We start from the raw sequence: 17,054 nt of genomic DNA, 5'->3' as shown, positions 1-17,054 counted from the left end.
GTAGGTTAGGTGGAGTTGGCATAGACAAAGGTCTTTTATTTGTCAGTGATAGTAGTACGTTAGTTTGGCAGATGTGCTTGTCTTCACAGAAGGGGTCTGCCCATATGCCCACTGTAGTCAATGTGGTCTTAGCCCATTCTGGATCAATGTCAAGATGTTAAATTAAGCATCCTCTAACTACCAGAACGTGAAGTTAAAAGATGAACTGGAAGGCTTGTTACCTGTCAAGACGGAGTTCACTTTCTGCCATTTCTCCTGCAGTGGATGATATCATTAATACCTTAAAGAGCAAGAAAGTGCACAAGAAGGGTTGTTTTAGGTGGTCAGTAAAGCAGCTCCTTGTGCTTTTTATATAAATCTCCACGTGCAGTTTGGGATCATCATTTTTCTTCATTTAAAAAAAGCAAAAAACAGTTTTTCTTTAAAGATTACCTGTCACTATTGGACAGGAGCAGGGGGTAGCTGCAATCTTTTGGCCACTGTTGTGTCTCCCTCCTTAATGCCAGTACAACTACCTGTGTTTTAACTAGCACTGATCTTGAAGACTTGTCCTAATAACAGTGTACGATCAGTGCCAAGTTTGTCTGACAGTCATCGTTCTGATGCTACAAAACTAAACTGCCTTTGGGATATAAGAAAACTGATAAAGAATCATAGAAATGTAGGACTGCAAGAGACCTCAATAGCTCATCTAGTCCAGTCCCCTGCACTGAGACCATCCCTGATAGGTGTTTGTCTAACCTGTTCTTAAAACCCTCCAAGAAATAATATCACACATGTTAAATATTTAAAAATAAAAGCATCTATTAAGGCACAAGAGGAATTGGAACTATAAAAGATAAAAGGAATCCTTTTTAATGACAGCAATTGTCCCAGTATTCTTCAGTTACATATAGGATTGAAAATCTAATGATCATTGTGAAATAAGTTACCTTTTTGTTGTTGTTGTTTTTCATAAAATGTTTATTGGCAGCTCCCACTTGAAGTGTTCCATCCAAGCTTTTCTAAACTCAACCCAAGTGTTAATCTTGATGAGGGTACTGTAGTGCAGAAGTACTCCAAGTTGCCCAAAGTAACAAAAGTCCAATTTAGCCTGTTACATAAAATTGTTTATAAAGTCAGCAAAAGTTAGACACTGTTTTCTAGGGTTAAATTTTAAAAAAAGTTGATGCAGCTTGAAATGAAAGAACTGGCTACTTTCTTCTTTACCTATTAAGTGAGAGATCAAACCGACAGTTAATTTCCAAACTTGGTCAAATAAACTTAGTCAAATAATAATCACTCTATTATTTTTGCTGAAATTCTTGTAATGAAATCCATCAATATGACATGTAAGTGATGCTTGGCTACTTACCCACGAAGGAAAAAAATGAAAAAAGGCCTATTTTCATTTTTTTGGGGCAAGGATATTTTCGTGCGATTGAAGAATTGTTTGGCTATGGTATTGACATAGGAATGAGTCCCTGAAGAGTACTTTTAGTGCAGTCTTTTTAGATTATATAAGTTTCCTCAGTATCAGTCAGTTCTTAGGTTGCTTATAGAGTTTTTTGTTTTGTTTTTAAGCTTGAACTAGAAATTAATCTGTAGTGCTTTAGACTTTCTGGATTCTCCGAATGTGACGAAACACTGTGTAGAGTGAAAACATTATGCTTATGCTGGTTTGTCAAGAAAAGCTTTTCCCTCTGCCACCAATTGCGCAAGCTCTTCTCAGAATATTTATACTGTACTACTGTACATGCAGCATGAATAAACACTGTCTCTTCTTTTCATGGGAGCTGTATCTGTTATTTCAGCTACATACACACATTTCTTACTGCCTCTTAATATGTGAAAGGCTTTTATATTACCAAGGGCTGGATATATGTATATATATAATTTTTAATAAACACGGATCACAATTTTCAAATGTGGATGCCTAAAGTTAGACACCTAAACACATAATATAGGCAACTAACTGAAAATGGCTGGATTGTCAGAGGTGTTAAGCAATGCCCATTGGTATCAAAGGGAGCTGTGTGTGTTCAGCACTTCTGAAAATCAAACCACTTTAGTTAGATGCTTATGCATGCACTTAAGCTTCCAATTAGGCATCAAAGTTAGGAAAAAATGGCTTTGCTTGTTATGAGGTTGCATTGAAATATACCTTCCAGGTGGTAAATAATAGAGTAAATCTAATTAATCTTAAAATAAGTTATTAGACTGACTGAAATGAAATAGATAAATCTATTATTTTATGGAGACATGGTATGTAATTTAATTAAATTTAACTTGAACTGGTCAAAAAATGGAAAATAACCAGTGGACTTCTTTTTCCTTCCACTGTTTTTCACATGAACTAAAATGTTTGATGTTTTCTCACTAGGTCTTTCAATGACTAATCTCAGCAAAAATTAAGAAAAACAACCACTACAGAGAGAAAAACACATCACTGCAAGCACACTGCCACTAAAACCATTATTAAAGGCAGGGCTGATAGGACCACCTATTATTAAAATTGATCAACACTTTCCATTATAAGACTCTGTTTTCAGTTTCTTATAACTTTGGCAAACTTTAACTGTCTGGGCTGAAATTTTCCACGCCAGGTCTCTGTGGCCAGTGGTATGGACTAAATGTTTTGGGGAAATTTCAGCCAAAACAATTAATCCGTTTCCGAGAATGATGCTAGGGGAAAAATACATTGTTTTGCCTGTTAAAATCTAGCACCTCCATGGGGAAAAAAGATAACAAAGGCTCTACTGGGATAGTGCTTAGGGGCTCCTACAGATCGCCCCCAGGATCCGATTTGGATATGTGATAGAGATCTCTACTATTTTTAAAGAAATAAATACTACTGGGAATTGAGTGATTATGGGAGACTTTAATTTCCCAGATATAGTTTGGAGGACTAGTGCTACTAATAATGGTCGGGCCCAGATATTCCTCAATGTGATAGTCAACAGAGTTATTCACAAAACAGTCACCGAACCAACAAGAGGTGATGCCATTTTAGATTTAATATTGGTAAGTAGCAAGGACCTCATAGAAAAACTGGTTGTAGAAGAGACAACCTTAGTTCGAGTGATTATGAGTTAATTGAGTTTAACTTAAATGGAAGGATAAACAAACATAGGTTGGCAACTAGAGTCCTGGATTTCAAAAGGGTAAACTTTTAGAAAATGAAGGAAATTAGTTAGGGAAGTGGAGTGGACTAATGTGGAGGATGCTTGGAATTGCTTTAAGTCAAGTTGCAGAAACTTGCAACCCAAGAAAGGAGAAAAAATTGTAGAGAAGGGTTGCAGATGAAATTGGATGAACAACCATCTCAAATAGTTAATTAAGAAAAAGTAGAAAGCCTACAAGGAATGGAAGAAGGGATGGATCAGCAAGGAAAGCTACCATTTAAAGGTCAGAAAGTGTGTGTGTGTGTGTGTGTGTAGGGGGGGATGAGAACTCTCAAAAGCCAAGCAGAGTTGGACCTTGTACAGGAAATTAAATAGTAAAAGGGTCTTTAGCCATATTAAGAAAACTAGGAAAGAAGAAGTGGGACCGCTAAACACTGAGGATAGTGTGGAGATTTAAAATAATCGAGGTATGGTCCAACACCTAAGTGAATATTTTGCCTCCATTTTTAACAGGGTAATGAAGAACTTGGGGGCAGTGGCAGGGTGGCTAATGAAAGAAGGAGGTGGAAGCCAAACTCAAATAGTTTAGTGAGACCAAATTGCAGGACCCTGATAATCTCCCTCCAAGAATATTAAAGGAACTGGCACATGAAATTGCAACCCCAATAGCAAGGATTTTTAATGAATCTCTAAACGCAGGGGTTCTACTCTATGACTTGAGAATGGCAAATACAGTACCCATATTTAAGAAAGGGAAAAAAGTGAACTACTGGCCAGTTAGTTTGACCTCAACTGTATTGCACCTTCAATCTTTGCACTGAGTGACCCCGAATGTAAGGGGAAGTCTGGCGGGTGGGATGTGGGTGGAACATGCCTCCAAGGGTTTGACTGCTTTTGATTTAGAAACACAAAAAGCCAAGTAACTTTTCTACAGTAAGCAGGTGAGTGCAGCATCAACCCAGCCTGCAGGTCCAGGCCCCTGCCCTGAACCTGGCCCCACTGCAGCCAGTTAGTGCAGACACTGACAGTGGCTTTCACATGCACACACTTGGCTGCTGAGAATGGGCCTCCAACTTCTCATTTCACACCAGGAGTTGGGCACGGAGCTGGCTGAGGAAACAAGGGCATTGCCCAGGTCCTGCTCTTGGGTCCCAAAGTAACTCCTGGTGTGGGCATATTGCTCCTACCCTTCCCAACCCGGAAATGGTTTGCTCCAACTCCCCCACGCTCTCTTCTAATCCTGAAATGGTTTGCCCCAACCCCCTCCCAAACTCTTTTTAACCCTGAAATGCTTCATCCCCCCCACCCCCTCCTTCTGACCGAAATGGTTTACCCTCACTTCCCTCCCACTCTTCCTGAAATGCTTTGCTCCCCGCCCCCATGCTCCCTCCCAGGCCCCTCACACTGCCCCTTCTAACCCTGACATGGTTTGCCCCAACCCCCTCTTTTCCTTCCCAGCCCTGAAATGGTTTGCCCTCAATCTCCCTCTGTTCTCCTTTCTAACTCTGAAATGGTTCGTCCCAGGCCCCTCACACTGCGCCCCTTTTAACCCTGAAATGGCTTGCCCCAAGTTACCCGTTTAACCCTGGAATCGTTTTCCCACTCTCCCGCCTAACCCTGAAATGGTTTGCCCTAACCCCCCCCCAACGTTCTTCCTTCCCACCCCTGACGTGACTGACACGTAATCCCCCCCAGTGCCCACATGCTCTCTTCTGATGTGGCTCCCCCTTTTCTAAGCGTGAAATGGTTCGTCGATGGTCCCTCACACGGCCTTCTAACCCTGTTTGTCTCAGGCCCCGCCTCCTACAATAATTTCTCCCAGTGACGTATCCCACTCTCACGCCCCCCTCCCCATTGGTTGTCAAGGCGGTTTCCCTTCCCCTCCCGCGCGCCCTTCATCCCGCTCTGCTCGCAGATTGGGCGACCGGAGGGTGGGAAAGAGCGCGCGCTGAGAGAGGGGAGAGAAAGCGCGCGCGGACGGGAGGAGGGAGACCGTTGGCTGCTCCGCCCATGCGCCTGGCTCCCGCCTCGCCTCGCGCCCGGGGCGGGGGGGAGCCGCTCACCTGTCAGTGGGTGAAGTGGGCTCGGCGGGCGCCACCATCTCGCGCCCGGGCGAAGGGGTGGAGACTGGGGCGGTGGTGGTGTAAGATGGTGGCTACTAGCGCCGAGCCGCTGGCTCCCCCCTGCGCGAGGGCCTCGTGGCCGGAGGTGAGGCCAAGCCCCACCCGCCCCCTCTCCCGGGTAGGGATCGGACCGGAGCCTCTCGCCGAGGCTGTGCCCTGTTCTCCGGTGGGCGGAGCTAGGAGGTCGCCTCGTCCGTCCGTCCCCCCCCCCCATTTTGTTGGGGGTGGGGGGAGTGTGCCTTGCTTGTCTATGGGGGCGCTTCTGCCGGGGGGGGGTGTGCTCCCCTCCCCCTCCGTACTAGGGGCGGGCGTGAATCCTAGTCCTCCTTCCCCCTCGAGGGCAGGGGGGCGGATGCGCCTTGCTGCTCTGTTGGGGGTGCCCCCCTCGCCTCAAATATTGGGACAGGTGTGACAGGCCCCCCACTTCTCTGGCAGTGGGGGGCTGGGCTGCTCCCTTCCCTGTGCCTGTTGTGGCAGTGACCCCCCGCATACACTCCCTGCCCTGCTCCTAGGGGGTCCTCTCAGGGCTTTCTAAGTGCCCCCCACTCTGGTACCTACCTGCTGAGGGGGCAGGCTGCTGCCGTACTGGCCTGACCCCTCCAACAGCACTGGCAGCGGCAACGGGTAACCCACTTTTCGGCCTGTCATCCACCCTCCCTGTTACCGCTGCCCTAGTGCCCGCTAGATCGTGTTCAAACCTTCCCGCCACAGTGTTTAAAGGGTTTCTTGGGGGTGGTGTTTGCAGACCTGGAAAGAGCAATTAAAAATCAAGTCGGGGCACTTTAATCACTTCCTGAAGCTGTTGCTCCCAGAGTATGACACTCTCCCCTCCCAGGCTTTTTTCAGACCACTTGAAGCACTGTACAAGGGTGACTGTTGAGGTATCGTCCCATCTTATTGAAAGTGTAATTGAGGGAAGTTATCTATTGCCAGAAGTTTTAAAGTGTCCTTCAGATCATGTTTATCTTATAGACTTCTGCGGGCCTAGCTCCGTTCATCTGGGATAGGGTATGGTCCCTGACTAAGGGCATGGCTACACGTGCAGATGCAGAGCGCTTTGAGTTAAACCAGCCTTCGTAGAGCACAGTAGGGAAAGCGCTGCAATCTGTCCACACTGACAGCTGCAAGCGCACTGGTGTGGCCACATTAGCAGCTCTTGCAACGGCCACAGAGAGCAGTGCATTGTGGTAGCTATCCCATCATGCAAGTGGCTGCAACATGCTTTTCAAATGAGGGGGGTGGGGTGTGACAGGGAATGTGTTGTGTGTATGTGGGGGGAGAGAGAGTGTGTTTTGGGGGCTGAGAGCATATCAGTATGCTGTCTTGTAAGTTCAGACAGCAACAGACATACACCCGCCTCTCTCTCTCACACACACAGCATTCCACAGTAATGGGTGCTTTGTCTCGGAGCAGATAAGCAGCGGGCTGTCGGAAATGGAGCTTTCAAAGGGGATATGCGCATTCCTGCAGTGATGCCAAAACAATGACAAGAGTGGCCACTTGACTTAAGGGGATTATGGGACGTTTCCGGAGGCTGATCAGAGCGCAGTAATGCAACACCTCGTTCACACTGATGCCCTGGCGTTTCAGCCAATGCGCACCAAGTGTTAATCTTCTCGCTGAGGTGGAATACCAGGAGCGCTCTAGCCCTGGAGTCAGAGCGCTCTATGTTCCTTGCCAGTGTGGACGGGTAGTGAGCTAGGGGGCCCGGGGCTGCTTTAATGTACTCTGCAATTATACTGGCCAAAAAGTGCAGTTTTATTGCTATAGCTTGTTTTGCTCAGGGAAGCAAGGGGTGGAATAAGCTGTGCCAGTAAAAGTGAAGTGTTGCCTGTATAAGTTAAGAGCACTTTGCTGGTATAATATATCACTATTTCTATACAGGTGAAGTGCTCCTACTGTAGAAATTTACTTAGTGGTGGTTGGACAGCCTAGACTCTGAATTATTTCTAAAATCACTAGGGTGTGGATAAATATTAAAATCTATTTCATGAAGAACTGACGTTAACAATTCAAGGATGTTATGCAGTTTTGAGGACAAGAGGATACCTTAGTGCTTTTTATTGATATTGCAAAACAGTATAAATGACGGTTGTGACTTGTTCTTATATGGTAAATTATATATATTTATATGTGAAAATGAAGAAGCATCTTCCTTTCCCCATCTCTATAATACATATTCCTGCCAGAAATTTGTTAAGAGGTTATAGGGAGAAGTGAAAGAATGTGAGAGGTGGTGGGCTACAGAAAATAATGACATTTCTGAACAGAGGGATGTCAGAGGAGAGTTGTGAAGTAAACAAGTACAAAAGCTTGAACTACAATACAAGGAAGCAGGAGTCATTTGTGTTGAAACTTCAGATGTTAAGAGAATGCGGAAGGGAATAAAATAGCTTTTACTGAACCTGAAATAAAAATTAAATGCATTTTATCCTTCACATTCAGTTTTGAAATATTGCAATAGAAAAAGGAAGGCTGTTCTCATTCCGTTATCTCTAATGATGAAAAAAGCAAGGAAAATCTAAGGATCGCTGGTAATACTTAAAGCCTGTCTACACATAGCTTTTGTACCGATTCAGTTGAATCCACAATAGGGAGCTGTACTGATTGAGTACAATATGATCACTCTTCTACTGGTATAACTGCATGTATAGTAGGTGGTTGAGTATCAGTGGGGTAGCCGTGTTAGTCTGTATCCACAAAAACAACGAGAAGTCCGGTGGCACCTTAAAGACAGATTTATTTGGGCATAAGCTTTCATGGGTAAAAACGCATTTCAGATGCATGGAGAAGAAGTGCATCTGAAGAAGTGGGTTTTTACCCACGAAAGCTTATGCCCAAATAAATCTGTTAGTCTTTAAGGTGCCACCGGACTCCTCATTGTTTAGGTGGTTTAATCGATTTAACTGAATACGTTTTTTCCCCCTGATTTAAATTGGTACAAAAGCTGCTAGACAAGCACTTTCAGATATTTGTAGATATTTCAATATTTCGGTCAACCGTTACTGTTCAGCTAAAGCATTTGTAAATCTTGAGCCAACTAACTTGCTAGAAAGGATTATGAGTGGAGGCTTGCATTCTATAAAACCTACTATATATAGAATGTGGGAGTGTGGTTTGTTCTCTGCTGTTCAAGATATCTTTTGCATCAGGCATGCATTTTTTTTTTCTTCCCTATCGTCTTAGTGGAGTAGAACTAGCTGGCATATCTTGACTGATTTTTTCACAGCTATGTTTACTTACTTGTGCAGAGCCACAGGGGGCTTTGCATACTGTTTTGGGATGGGGAGTGTCTGTGTGTTATTAATAAATCTAGTATCCACTCTTAAAAAAACAGACTCTGGAATACACTCCCCACCCGTTCATAATAATTTAAAGTTGATCACATTTTTAGTGTCAACTACAGTGTCTCAAACTTCATTTTGATGGCTCTGTCAGTTTCAAGTTTTTATTTTGCTTTTACATAAGTTGTAAGCCTTCAGAACAGGGACTGTGTATTTTCTTATATTTCAGTGAAGTGCTATTCTCAAACCTATGATGCAGTGGAAATTATGACATTTGAATGAATAGATTTTTTAGTAGATTAATGTTTTGGTCTTTTGTCGCCCCCTTCCCTGCCAGGGGTCAAACAGGTATGAAATTCTGCTTTCAAACTTTATTTGTAGCCATCAGCAGTCATGTTTCACCAGTTATGTTAATGCTTGTTTTTTTAGTATCTATATAAGTGCTATATAGACTGTCTTCAAGCATTTGCAGAACTGTGCCTTGAATTAATAAAATGTGTTTTAATACATCCAAATGTAAATGTATACATCTGGGAATAAAAAATGTAGGCCCTAATTAGAGAACCGGGGACAGAGACTCTGAAAAAGAGTTTGGGGTCATGATGGATAATCATAGAATATCAGGGTTGGAAGGGACCTCAGGAGGTCATCTAGTCCAACCCCCAGACAGATTTTTGCCCCAGATCCCTAAATGGCCCCCTCAAGGATTGAACTCACAACCCTGGGTTTAGCAGGCCAATGCTTAAACCACTGAGTGGAATGTGAGTGCCTACTGTAATATCATGGTCAAAAGGGCTAATGTGATCCTTGGATGTGTAAATGGGAATCATGACAAGGAGTAGTGAGGTTATATTACCTCAATATTTGGCTCTTGTGCGCCTGCCACGTGTCAGGTGTCAACTCAAAAAAGATGTTGATAAATTGGAGAGGGTTCAGAGAAGAGCCACCAAAATAATTAAAAGATTGAAAAAAATGCTGTATAATGATAGACTCCAGGAACTCAGTCTGTTTAGTTGAACAAAGAGAAGATTAAGGAGTGACTTAAATCACAGTCTATAAGTGCCTACATGGGGAACAGAAATTTGATCATGGACAATCTAGTAGACAAAGGTATAACAGGAGCCAAAGGCTGGAAGTTGAACCTGGACAAATTTAGACTGGAATTAGGGCTCCTAAGAGCTACAGTAATACACAGTAAATAATGAATAAGGTGCAGTTTTTTTCATAGTAAGGCCAATAAGCCACTGGAACAACTTACCAAGGGCTGTGGTGGATTCTCCATCAGTAGCAATATTTAAATCACAATTGGATGTTTTTTTCCTAAAATGTAAGCTCTAGTTCAAACAGGAATTAATTCAGGGAAGTCATAAGGCCTGTATTATACAGGCGGTAAGACTAGTGATCACAATGGTTCTTTTTGGCCTGACAATCTATGAATTCTTGGTCAGAGCATGGGTTCAGGGCACAATGCTGGAAACACTCAAGTGTGATCTACACTAGTGCTTATATTGGTGCAGATGCACTATTGCTGAAAAATGGCATCACACTTGTTAGTGTAGATGCTGCCAAAGTTTGTTATTAAGAACAGAAATTATCTATTGCCTCCTGGACTGCAAACCGTACATAGAAAATAACATGCTAATTCAGCATCAAGTTGCCATATATAGTGGAGTATTTGGTATGGTGTGCAATTGTGAAAAGTCAACCAACCCCTTCAGCTTCTAACTTAAGAACTGCCATACTGGGTCAGACCATGGTCCATCGTGCCCAGTATCTTGTCTTCGACATTGGCCCATACCAGAGTTTCAAGAGCAATGTACAGAACAGGGTAATTATGGAGTGATCTATTCCTGTCTTCCACTCTTGGCTTCTGGTAGTCAGAGGTATAGGGTCACCCTGAGCATGGGGTTGCATCCTTGACCAGCTTGGCCAATCGAGGGATGGATCACTTGATGATTATCTGTTCTGTTCATTTCCTCTGAAGCACCTGGCATTGGCCACTGTTGGAAGACAAGATACTGGACTAGACAGACCTTTGATTTGACCCAGTATGGCTGTTCTTAGGTCCATCAATGGCTATTATAAGAACATATCTTTCATGAACTTATCCAGTTCTTTTTTTGAACCTTGTTGTACTTTTGGCTATCACATCATCCCTTGGCAATGAGTTCCACAGGTTGGTTGTGTGAAAAAGTACTTCCTCTTATTTGTATTAAACCTGCTGCCTATTCATTTAATTGGTTGACCCCTGGTTTATGTTTTGTGGGTAAATAACACTTCTCTATCCACTTTTTCCATTCATGATTTTATAGATCTCTATCATATCCCCCCTTAGTTATCCCTTTTCTAAGCTGAACACCCCAATCTTTTTAGTCACTCCTCATATGGAAGCTGTTCCGTATACCCTTGATCATGTTTTTGCCCTTCTGTTAACCTTTTCCAGTTCCACAATATCCTTTTTGAGATGGGGCAACTAGAATTGGACAGTATTCAGGGTATAGGCACACCGTGGATTTATACATTGGCATTAAGATATTTTCTGTCCCATCCCTAGTAGTTCCTAACATTGTTGCCTTTTTGACCACTGCTGTGCATTGGGCATATGTTTTCAGAGAACTATCCATACAACTCCAACACCCCCCCGCCCCCCTTAAGGGGTAACAGCTTATTTAGTACCCATCATTATATATGTATAATTGGGATTATTTTTTCTGATGTGCATTTATTTGCACTTATCAACACTGAATTTCATCTGCCATGTTGTTGCCACTCAGTCACCCAGTTTTGTGAGATGCTGCTAATTCTTGACAGTCTGCTTTGGATTTAACTATCTTGATAATTTTTTATTGTCTGGAAACATTGCCACTTCACTGTTCACCCCCTTTTCCAGATCATTAATGAATATGTTGAACAGTACAGGTCCCACAGATCCTTGTGGGACCCCATTGTTCACCTCTCTGCATTGTGAAAATGGACCATTTATTCCTACCCTTTGTTTCCAGTCTTTCAACCAGTTACTGATCCATGAGATGGCCTTCCCTCTTATCCAGTGGCTACTTAGTTTCCTTAAGAGCCTTTGGTGGGGGACTTTGTCAAAGGCTTTCTGAAAATCCAAGTACATTATATTGGGGGAGGGATAGCTCAGTGGTTTGAGCATTGGCCTGCTAAACCCAGGGTTGTGAGTTCAATCCTTGAGGGGGTCATTTAGGGATCTGGGACAAAAATCTATCTGGGTCCCTTCCAACCCTGGTATTCTATGACTGGATCACCCTTATCCCCATGCTTGTTGACTCCCTCAAAGAATTCTAGTAGATTGGTGAAGCATAACTTCCCTTTACAAAAGCTGTGTTGACTTTTCCCCAATCATGTTTATCTAGGTGTCTGAAAATTCTGTTCTTTACTATAGTTTCTACCAGTTTGCTCAGTACTGTAGTTAGGCTCACTGGACTGTAATTGTCAGGATCTCCTCTGAAGTTATTTTTAAAAATTGGTATTATATTAGCTAACCTCCCAGTCATCTGGTACAGAGACTGATTTTAGTGATAGATTACATACAATAGTTAGTAGTTCTGCAATTTCATATTTGAGTTCCTCCAGAATTCTTGGGTGAATGCCATCTGGTGTTGGTAACTTATTACTGTTAACAGGTTTCAGTGGTAGCCGTGTTAGTCTGTATCAGCAAAAAAAAACGAGGAGTCCTTGAGGCACCGTAGGAAACATAATATTCAAAAACCAATAGGAGAACACTTCAATCTCTCTGGTCACTCAATAACAGACCTCAAAGTGGCAATTCTTCAACAAAAAAACTTCAAAAACAGACTCCAACGTGAAGCTGCAGAACTGGAATTAATTTGCAAACTAGATATAATCAGATTAGGCCTGAATAAAGACTGGGAGTGGTTGGGTCATGTATTTATACCTGCTCCTGTATTTTTAACTTCATACATCTGATGAAGTGGGTTCTAGCCCATGAAAGCTTATGCCCAAATAAATTTGTACGTCTCTAAGGTGCCACAAGGACTCCTCGTTTTTTTTGCTATTACTGTTAAGTTTATCAATTTGTTGGAAAACCTCTTCTATTGAGGCAACAATTTGGGATAGTATTTGGAATAGCTGATTTGTAACCCAAAACCTAGCTCTGATGAAGGTATCTCCCTCACATCCTCTTCAGTGAAGACCAATGCAAATAATTAATTTAGTTTCTCTACGATGGTCTTGTCTTTCTCAAGTACTCCTTTAACACCTTTGTCGTCTAGTGGCCCTGTTGCTTGTTTGTCAGGCTTCGTGCTTCTGTACTTGAAAAAAAATTTACTGTTAGTTTTTTACGTCTTTAGCAAGTTGCTTCTCCAATGTTTTCATGGCCTGCCTTATTATACTTTTACGTTTTACTTGCCAGAATGAGTGATCCTTCCTTCCTATTTTCCTCATTAGGATTTGACTTCCAAATTTTAAAGGATGCCTTTTTGCTTCTAATGGCCTACGTTATTCCGCTGTTTAGCCCTGGCGGCATTCTTTTGGTCCTTATACTGTCTTTTTTTTTTTTTTTTTTTTTGGGGTATACATTTAATCTGGGCCTCTATTATGGTTTTTTAAAGTATTCGCCGTGCTGCTTGCAGGCATTTTACTCTTCTGACCACACTTTTTAATTTCAATCTAACTATCATCCTCATTCTTTTGTAGTTCCCCTTTCTAAAGTTAAATGTTACTGTGATACGGGGTGTCTTTTAGTGTTTTCTCCCGTACAAGGCTGCTATCTTTAATTACATTATGGTTGCTATTAATGAGTGGTTCAGCTATAGTTAACCTCTTGGACCAGATCCTGTGCTCAACTGAGGCCTAAATCAAGAATTGCCTCTCCCCTTGTGGGTTCAATGACTAGGAGCTCCAAGAAGCAGTCACTCATAGTGTCTAGAAGTTTTATCGCTGTATCACGCCTGAGGTGACATTTACCTCGTCGGTATGAGAACAGTTGAAATCACCCATTGTGTTCTCTAGTTTTTATAGCCTCTCTAACCTCCCTTAGCATTTCACAGTCACTGTCACCATCCTGGTCAGGTGGTCAGTAGTATATTCCTACTGCTACACTCTTATTATTCAAGCATGGAATTTCTATCCATAGAGATTCTATGGTACAGTTTGAATCATTTAACATTTTTACATTATTTGACTCTATACTTTTTTAACATAGTGCCACTGTCCCACCCAGTCATTCCTATATATTTTGTCCCCTGGTATTACCGTATCCTACTGATTATGCTCATTCCACTAAGTTTCTGCACTGCCTATTATATCAATGTCCTCATTTAATGCCAGGCACCTGTTCAAGCCTTACTCAATAGTGGGCTGGCTAGGGTGACACAAACCATGACTCTCCGTGTCAGAAACAGAGAGATGTGGGTGAGGCAATATCTTTTACTGGACTAACTTCTTTGTGGAGGAAATAGTCTTTTTTCTTCTTTGTCTGTCACACTCACCATAACAAACATAACACTTTGGTCAGTGAATTGCTTCTTCATGGAGAATTACTCCCCCCAACCCAGTAATATATGGGACTTTTATTATCAGAACTCTTGTACTCCATTAAAGTTAAAATAATGAAATCCTAATTAAATCCCTCAGCTAGTAATACTTTCCCAATGAGTGATGTGTTCTGACTAGGGTGACAGATGTCCTGATTTTATAGAGACAGTCCTGATATTTGGGGCTTTGCATTATATAGGCACCTATCACCCCCCACCCCCGTCCCAATTTTTCACACTTGCTATCTGGTCACCCTAGTTCTGAGGACAATTTAAATCACTGTTGAAAGCATGTGATCACCATAAAATTGCTTCATCCCAAGTGGGGAATGGAGGAAGAATTAAGTTTTGCAGCACTTCTCCCTTTTCCACCGGCCCCTATCGGTTTAGATTTTAGTTTTTTCCCCCGGCAGCTCGGATAATCCTCTGTAGTAAGGAGGCTGTTTCTAGGGCTCTCACATTTGCAGTATATTACCTTGAGCCCTGTACTTTGTAGCTATTACACAATAGGGAGAAGACTACAATTCCCATAGTACTTCCACATACTGGTACTACAGTGACATCACACATGACAGGGCTGAGAATGGTTGTATAGCAAGAGGAACGAAAATGTAAGCTCGGTGTTTCTTTTACTCCTGTAGCAGGGCCTTGGGCAAGCTGAAATCCTTGTTCAGAAGAGGGGATTGCTGTTGCTGCAGCAGATGCATTTAAACGGGGGAAAGTGTTTGAAGGGGCTATGGGGTGGGTGACATCAAAGGGCAGGCAGTTCACAGTGTTTCTCTCAGTAGGTGCAGATTAGCGGCGACTCTGTCTAGGGCAAGCCGTGAGGAGGGAGTGCTTAGTGCTAATGCTGCTAGTTTATCTTCTGAATTCATACTAGGGGCCTTTTCGCTGCGCACAGACCAAGCCCCTGTCTGCCTCGCTCCCCTGTTTGTGTATTGTGCTGCTTCAGTGGGTGGAGAAGAGACGCTGGCCATAGCCTGGCAACAGTTTCTATATGCAAGGAGTACTGAGGTGTGTAGTGTGCGTGTGTCCCATGGCAGCGGTGTTTAGGGGAGGTGGACGAGGTTCAGCAGCCCAGGTTCAGCAAGGTACAAGACTACGCCACTAGACTTCATGGCACAGGGATCAGCTGGTGCTGTAGTGCGTATGGTTGGTATGTTTTAAAACCTCTGCTGCTTTTGCTTCTCCAGTGGCTTGTGTCGGTGGGAGGAACGCACTCAGGGAACGGCTGGTGGTAACGTTTGTGCAGGTTTATTTTGATGGAAGTTGATTCTCACACCTGGAATTCAGTGATATGTGCATTGTCTAGATCAGGGGCTATGTTTGGAGACTGTATGAAAATACTGCTGTTGTAGTGAGTGGAAAATACAGTTTAACAAAGCAATTTTTGCAGAATAATATTTTCTAAAGCAGCTAGATTGGTGGCGTGCTTAGAAGAAGCTGTGATAACCTAGTTGCCTGGCTGTGACCAACCTTTATAATAGCAATTTCAGTGGTGATTTATAAACACTTATCACAAAAGCCCAAGACTCCAAACTGCAGTTGTATGTTATTGGTCATTCAAAGGAGCCTTCTACTAGGGAAAAAGACAAATTTATTAGTAGGGAGGACAGCTAGGGATCACCATCTATCACCCCTTCACTCTAATCAAACTAACTCTGAACAGTTTAGTAACTTTCCAGCCAGATAATTTTTTCCTCTCATTTCTGTATTTTATGGCTTGTATTGTTAAATATCATGACACAATGTTTACCTCAATCTGCAATTTTTTTGAGACCTTCATCTGGGTTTCCCTGCTGTAGGAATTTCAAAAATTGCTGACAGAGGGAAGCAGTTTCTGAATCTAATTACAGTAGGCTAATATAAATAAGAAATAAATCCTTATATGAATGTAATAATGAGCTACCGAGTACATTTAAATCTTGGCACAGGTGAGGGGAGAGTTCTCTTACTTGATAACAAACATTGGCTTGTTGCAGCTAACTGCAACACAATTTCTTAATGTGTTAGGAATATTTTTATAAGTATCTGTTAGCCTATTTAAAAGTGAGAATATATTTTGAAGGACAAAAAGTGGAATTTTAACAGGTATTAAATAGTGCCCAAATCATCTTTTTTATTTTAAATAAAACTTTTGGAACAATATTTGGTAACTTCACTTTTACCTTCATTTTTTAAAATGGCAGGTTTGTTGGTTGTGTACTGTGTCCCTTTTAAGAAATATTTTTGAAAGGGTTATCTTATGATCTGTAATATGTGATTTATAAAAATATTGAAACCCACTTAAACTGACTTGGTTTTGTTGACATTTTAGTGGGTCAGAGTCATGTTTGTTTACCAAACTTGTGTTTAATAGTCCCTCCTGTTTCCCTGCTCTACCAGAAGACAATGGATTGTGAGAGAGATATGAATTAAAAGGTGAAGGGAAGTGTAGTTAGCTGATATCAAGCTTCATTACCTCTCAATAGATCCTGCAATGAATGACTGTTATTAAATGCTTTATTAGTGGTTTGGCCACTTAGGAATGTTAGGAATTGTATAGTTTCCCTATTGATAGGGCCAATAAAAGTTGTCTATTACCCTATCCCTCCCTTAAATGAAATATTCTTGAATAGACACCTACCATAATTTGAGTCAGAGCCTTTTGGAAAAGATTCTTTTAAACTGAATTTTGCAGACTATTCTAATACGTGACAACTTTATATGAATGCTTCATGAAGAGTTTTTGAAAGTAAGGAATACTTGTTATGTTTTAATAATCAGAGAGCAGAGCTATAAAGTCCTGAACTGTAGTAAAATAATCTTTGTCAGCAAGACTGTTCTGCACTTTGGGTCCCTTTAGTACTATTATGAAATAATTTATCATTCATTATACAAAGACTGGCTTCCAAAACTTGAAAGCGGGGGCAAGATCCTCCAAACTCTTTGCACCCGGAACAGCTATTTATATAAACGGTACTTCTGTGTACAGAAGTTTTGTGGCATCAGGTGACAGGTGTAATTTGTAGATTGATTCTTTTT

The 17,054-nt window shown here is 42.0% G+C and overlaps 1 protein-coding gene across 1 annotated transcript in view; it reads left to right on the top strand.

Moving 5' to 3' along the window:
• The first annotated feature begins 5,235 nt into the window (after positions 1-5,235).
• The window catches only part of LOC135874353 (meiosis-specific coiled-coil domain-containing protein MEIOC-like), a 53,325-nt gene continuing 41,506 nt past the window's right edge, over positions 5,236-17,054 (top strand). The window contains exon 1 of the mRNA XM_065399154.1: positions 5,236-5,312. Coding sequence (XP_065255226.1) covers positions 5,253-5,312 — 60 coding nt within the window. The 5' untranslated portion in view covers positions 5,236-5,252. The remainder of the gene's footprint in view (positions 5,313-17,054) is intronic.

The sequence above is a fragment of the Emys orbicularis genome, chromosome 2, assembly GCF_028017835.1.
Source record: "Emys orbicularis isolate rEmyOrb1 chromosome 2, rEmyOrb1.hap1, whole genome shotgun sequence".
In the NCBI taxonomy this organism is placed as follows: domain Eukaryota; kingdom Metazoa; phylum Chordata; order Testudines; family Emydidae; genus Emys; species Emys orbicularis.
This window is presented reverse-complemented; position numbering and strand designations above follow the sequence as displayed.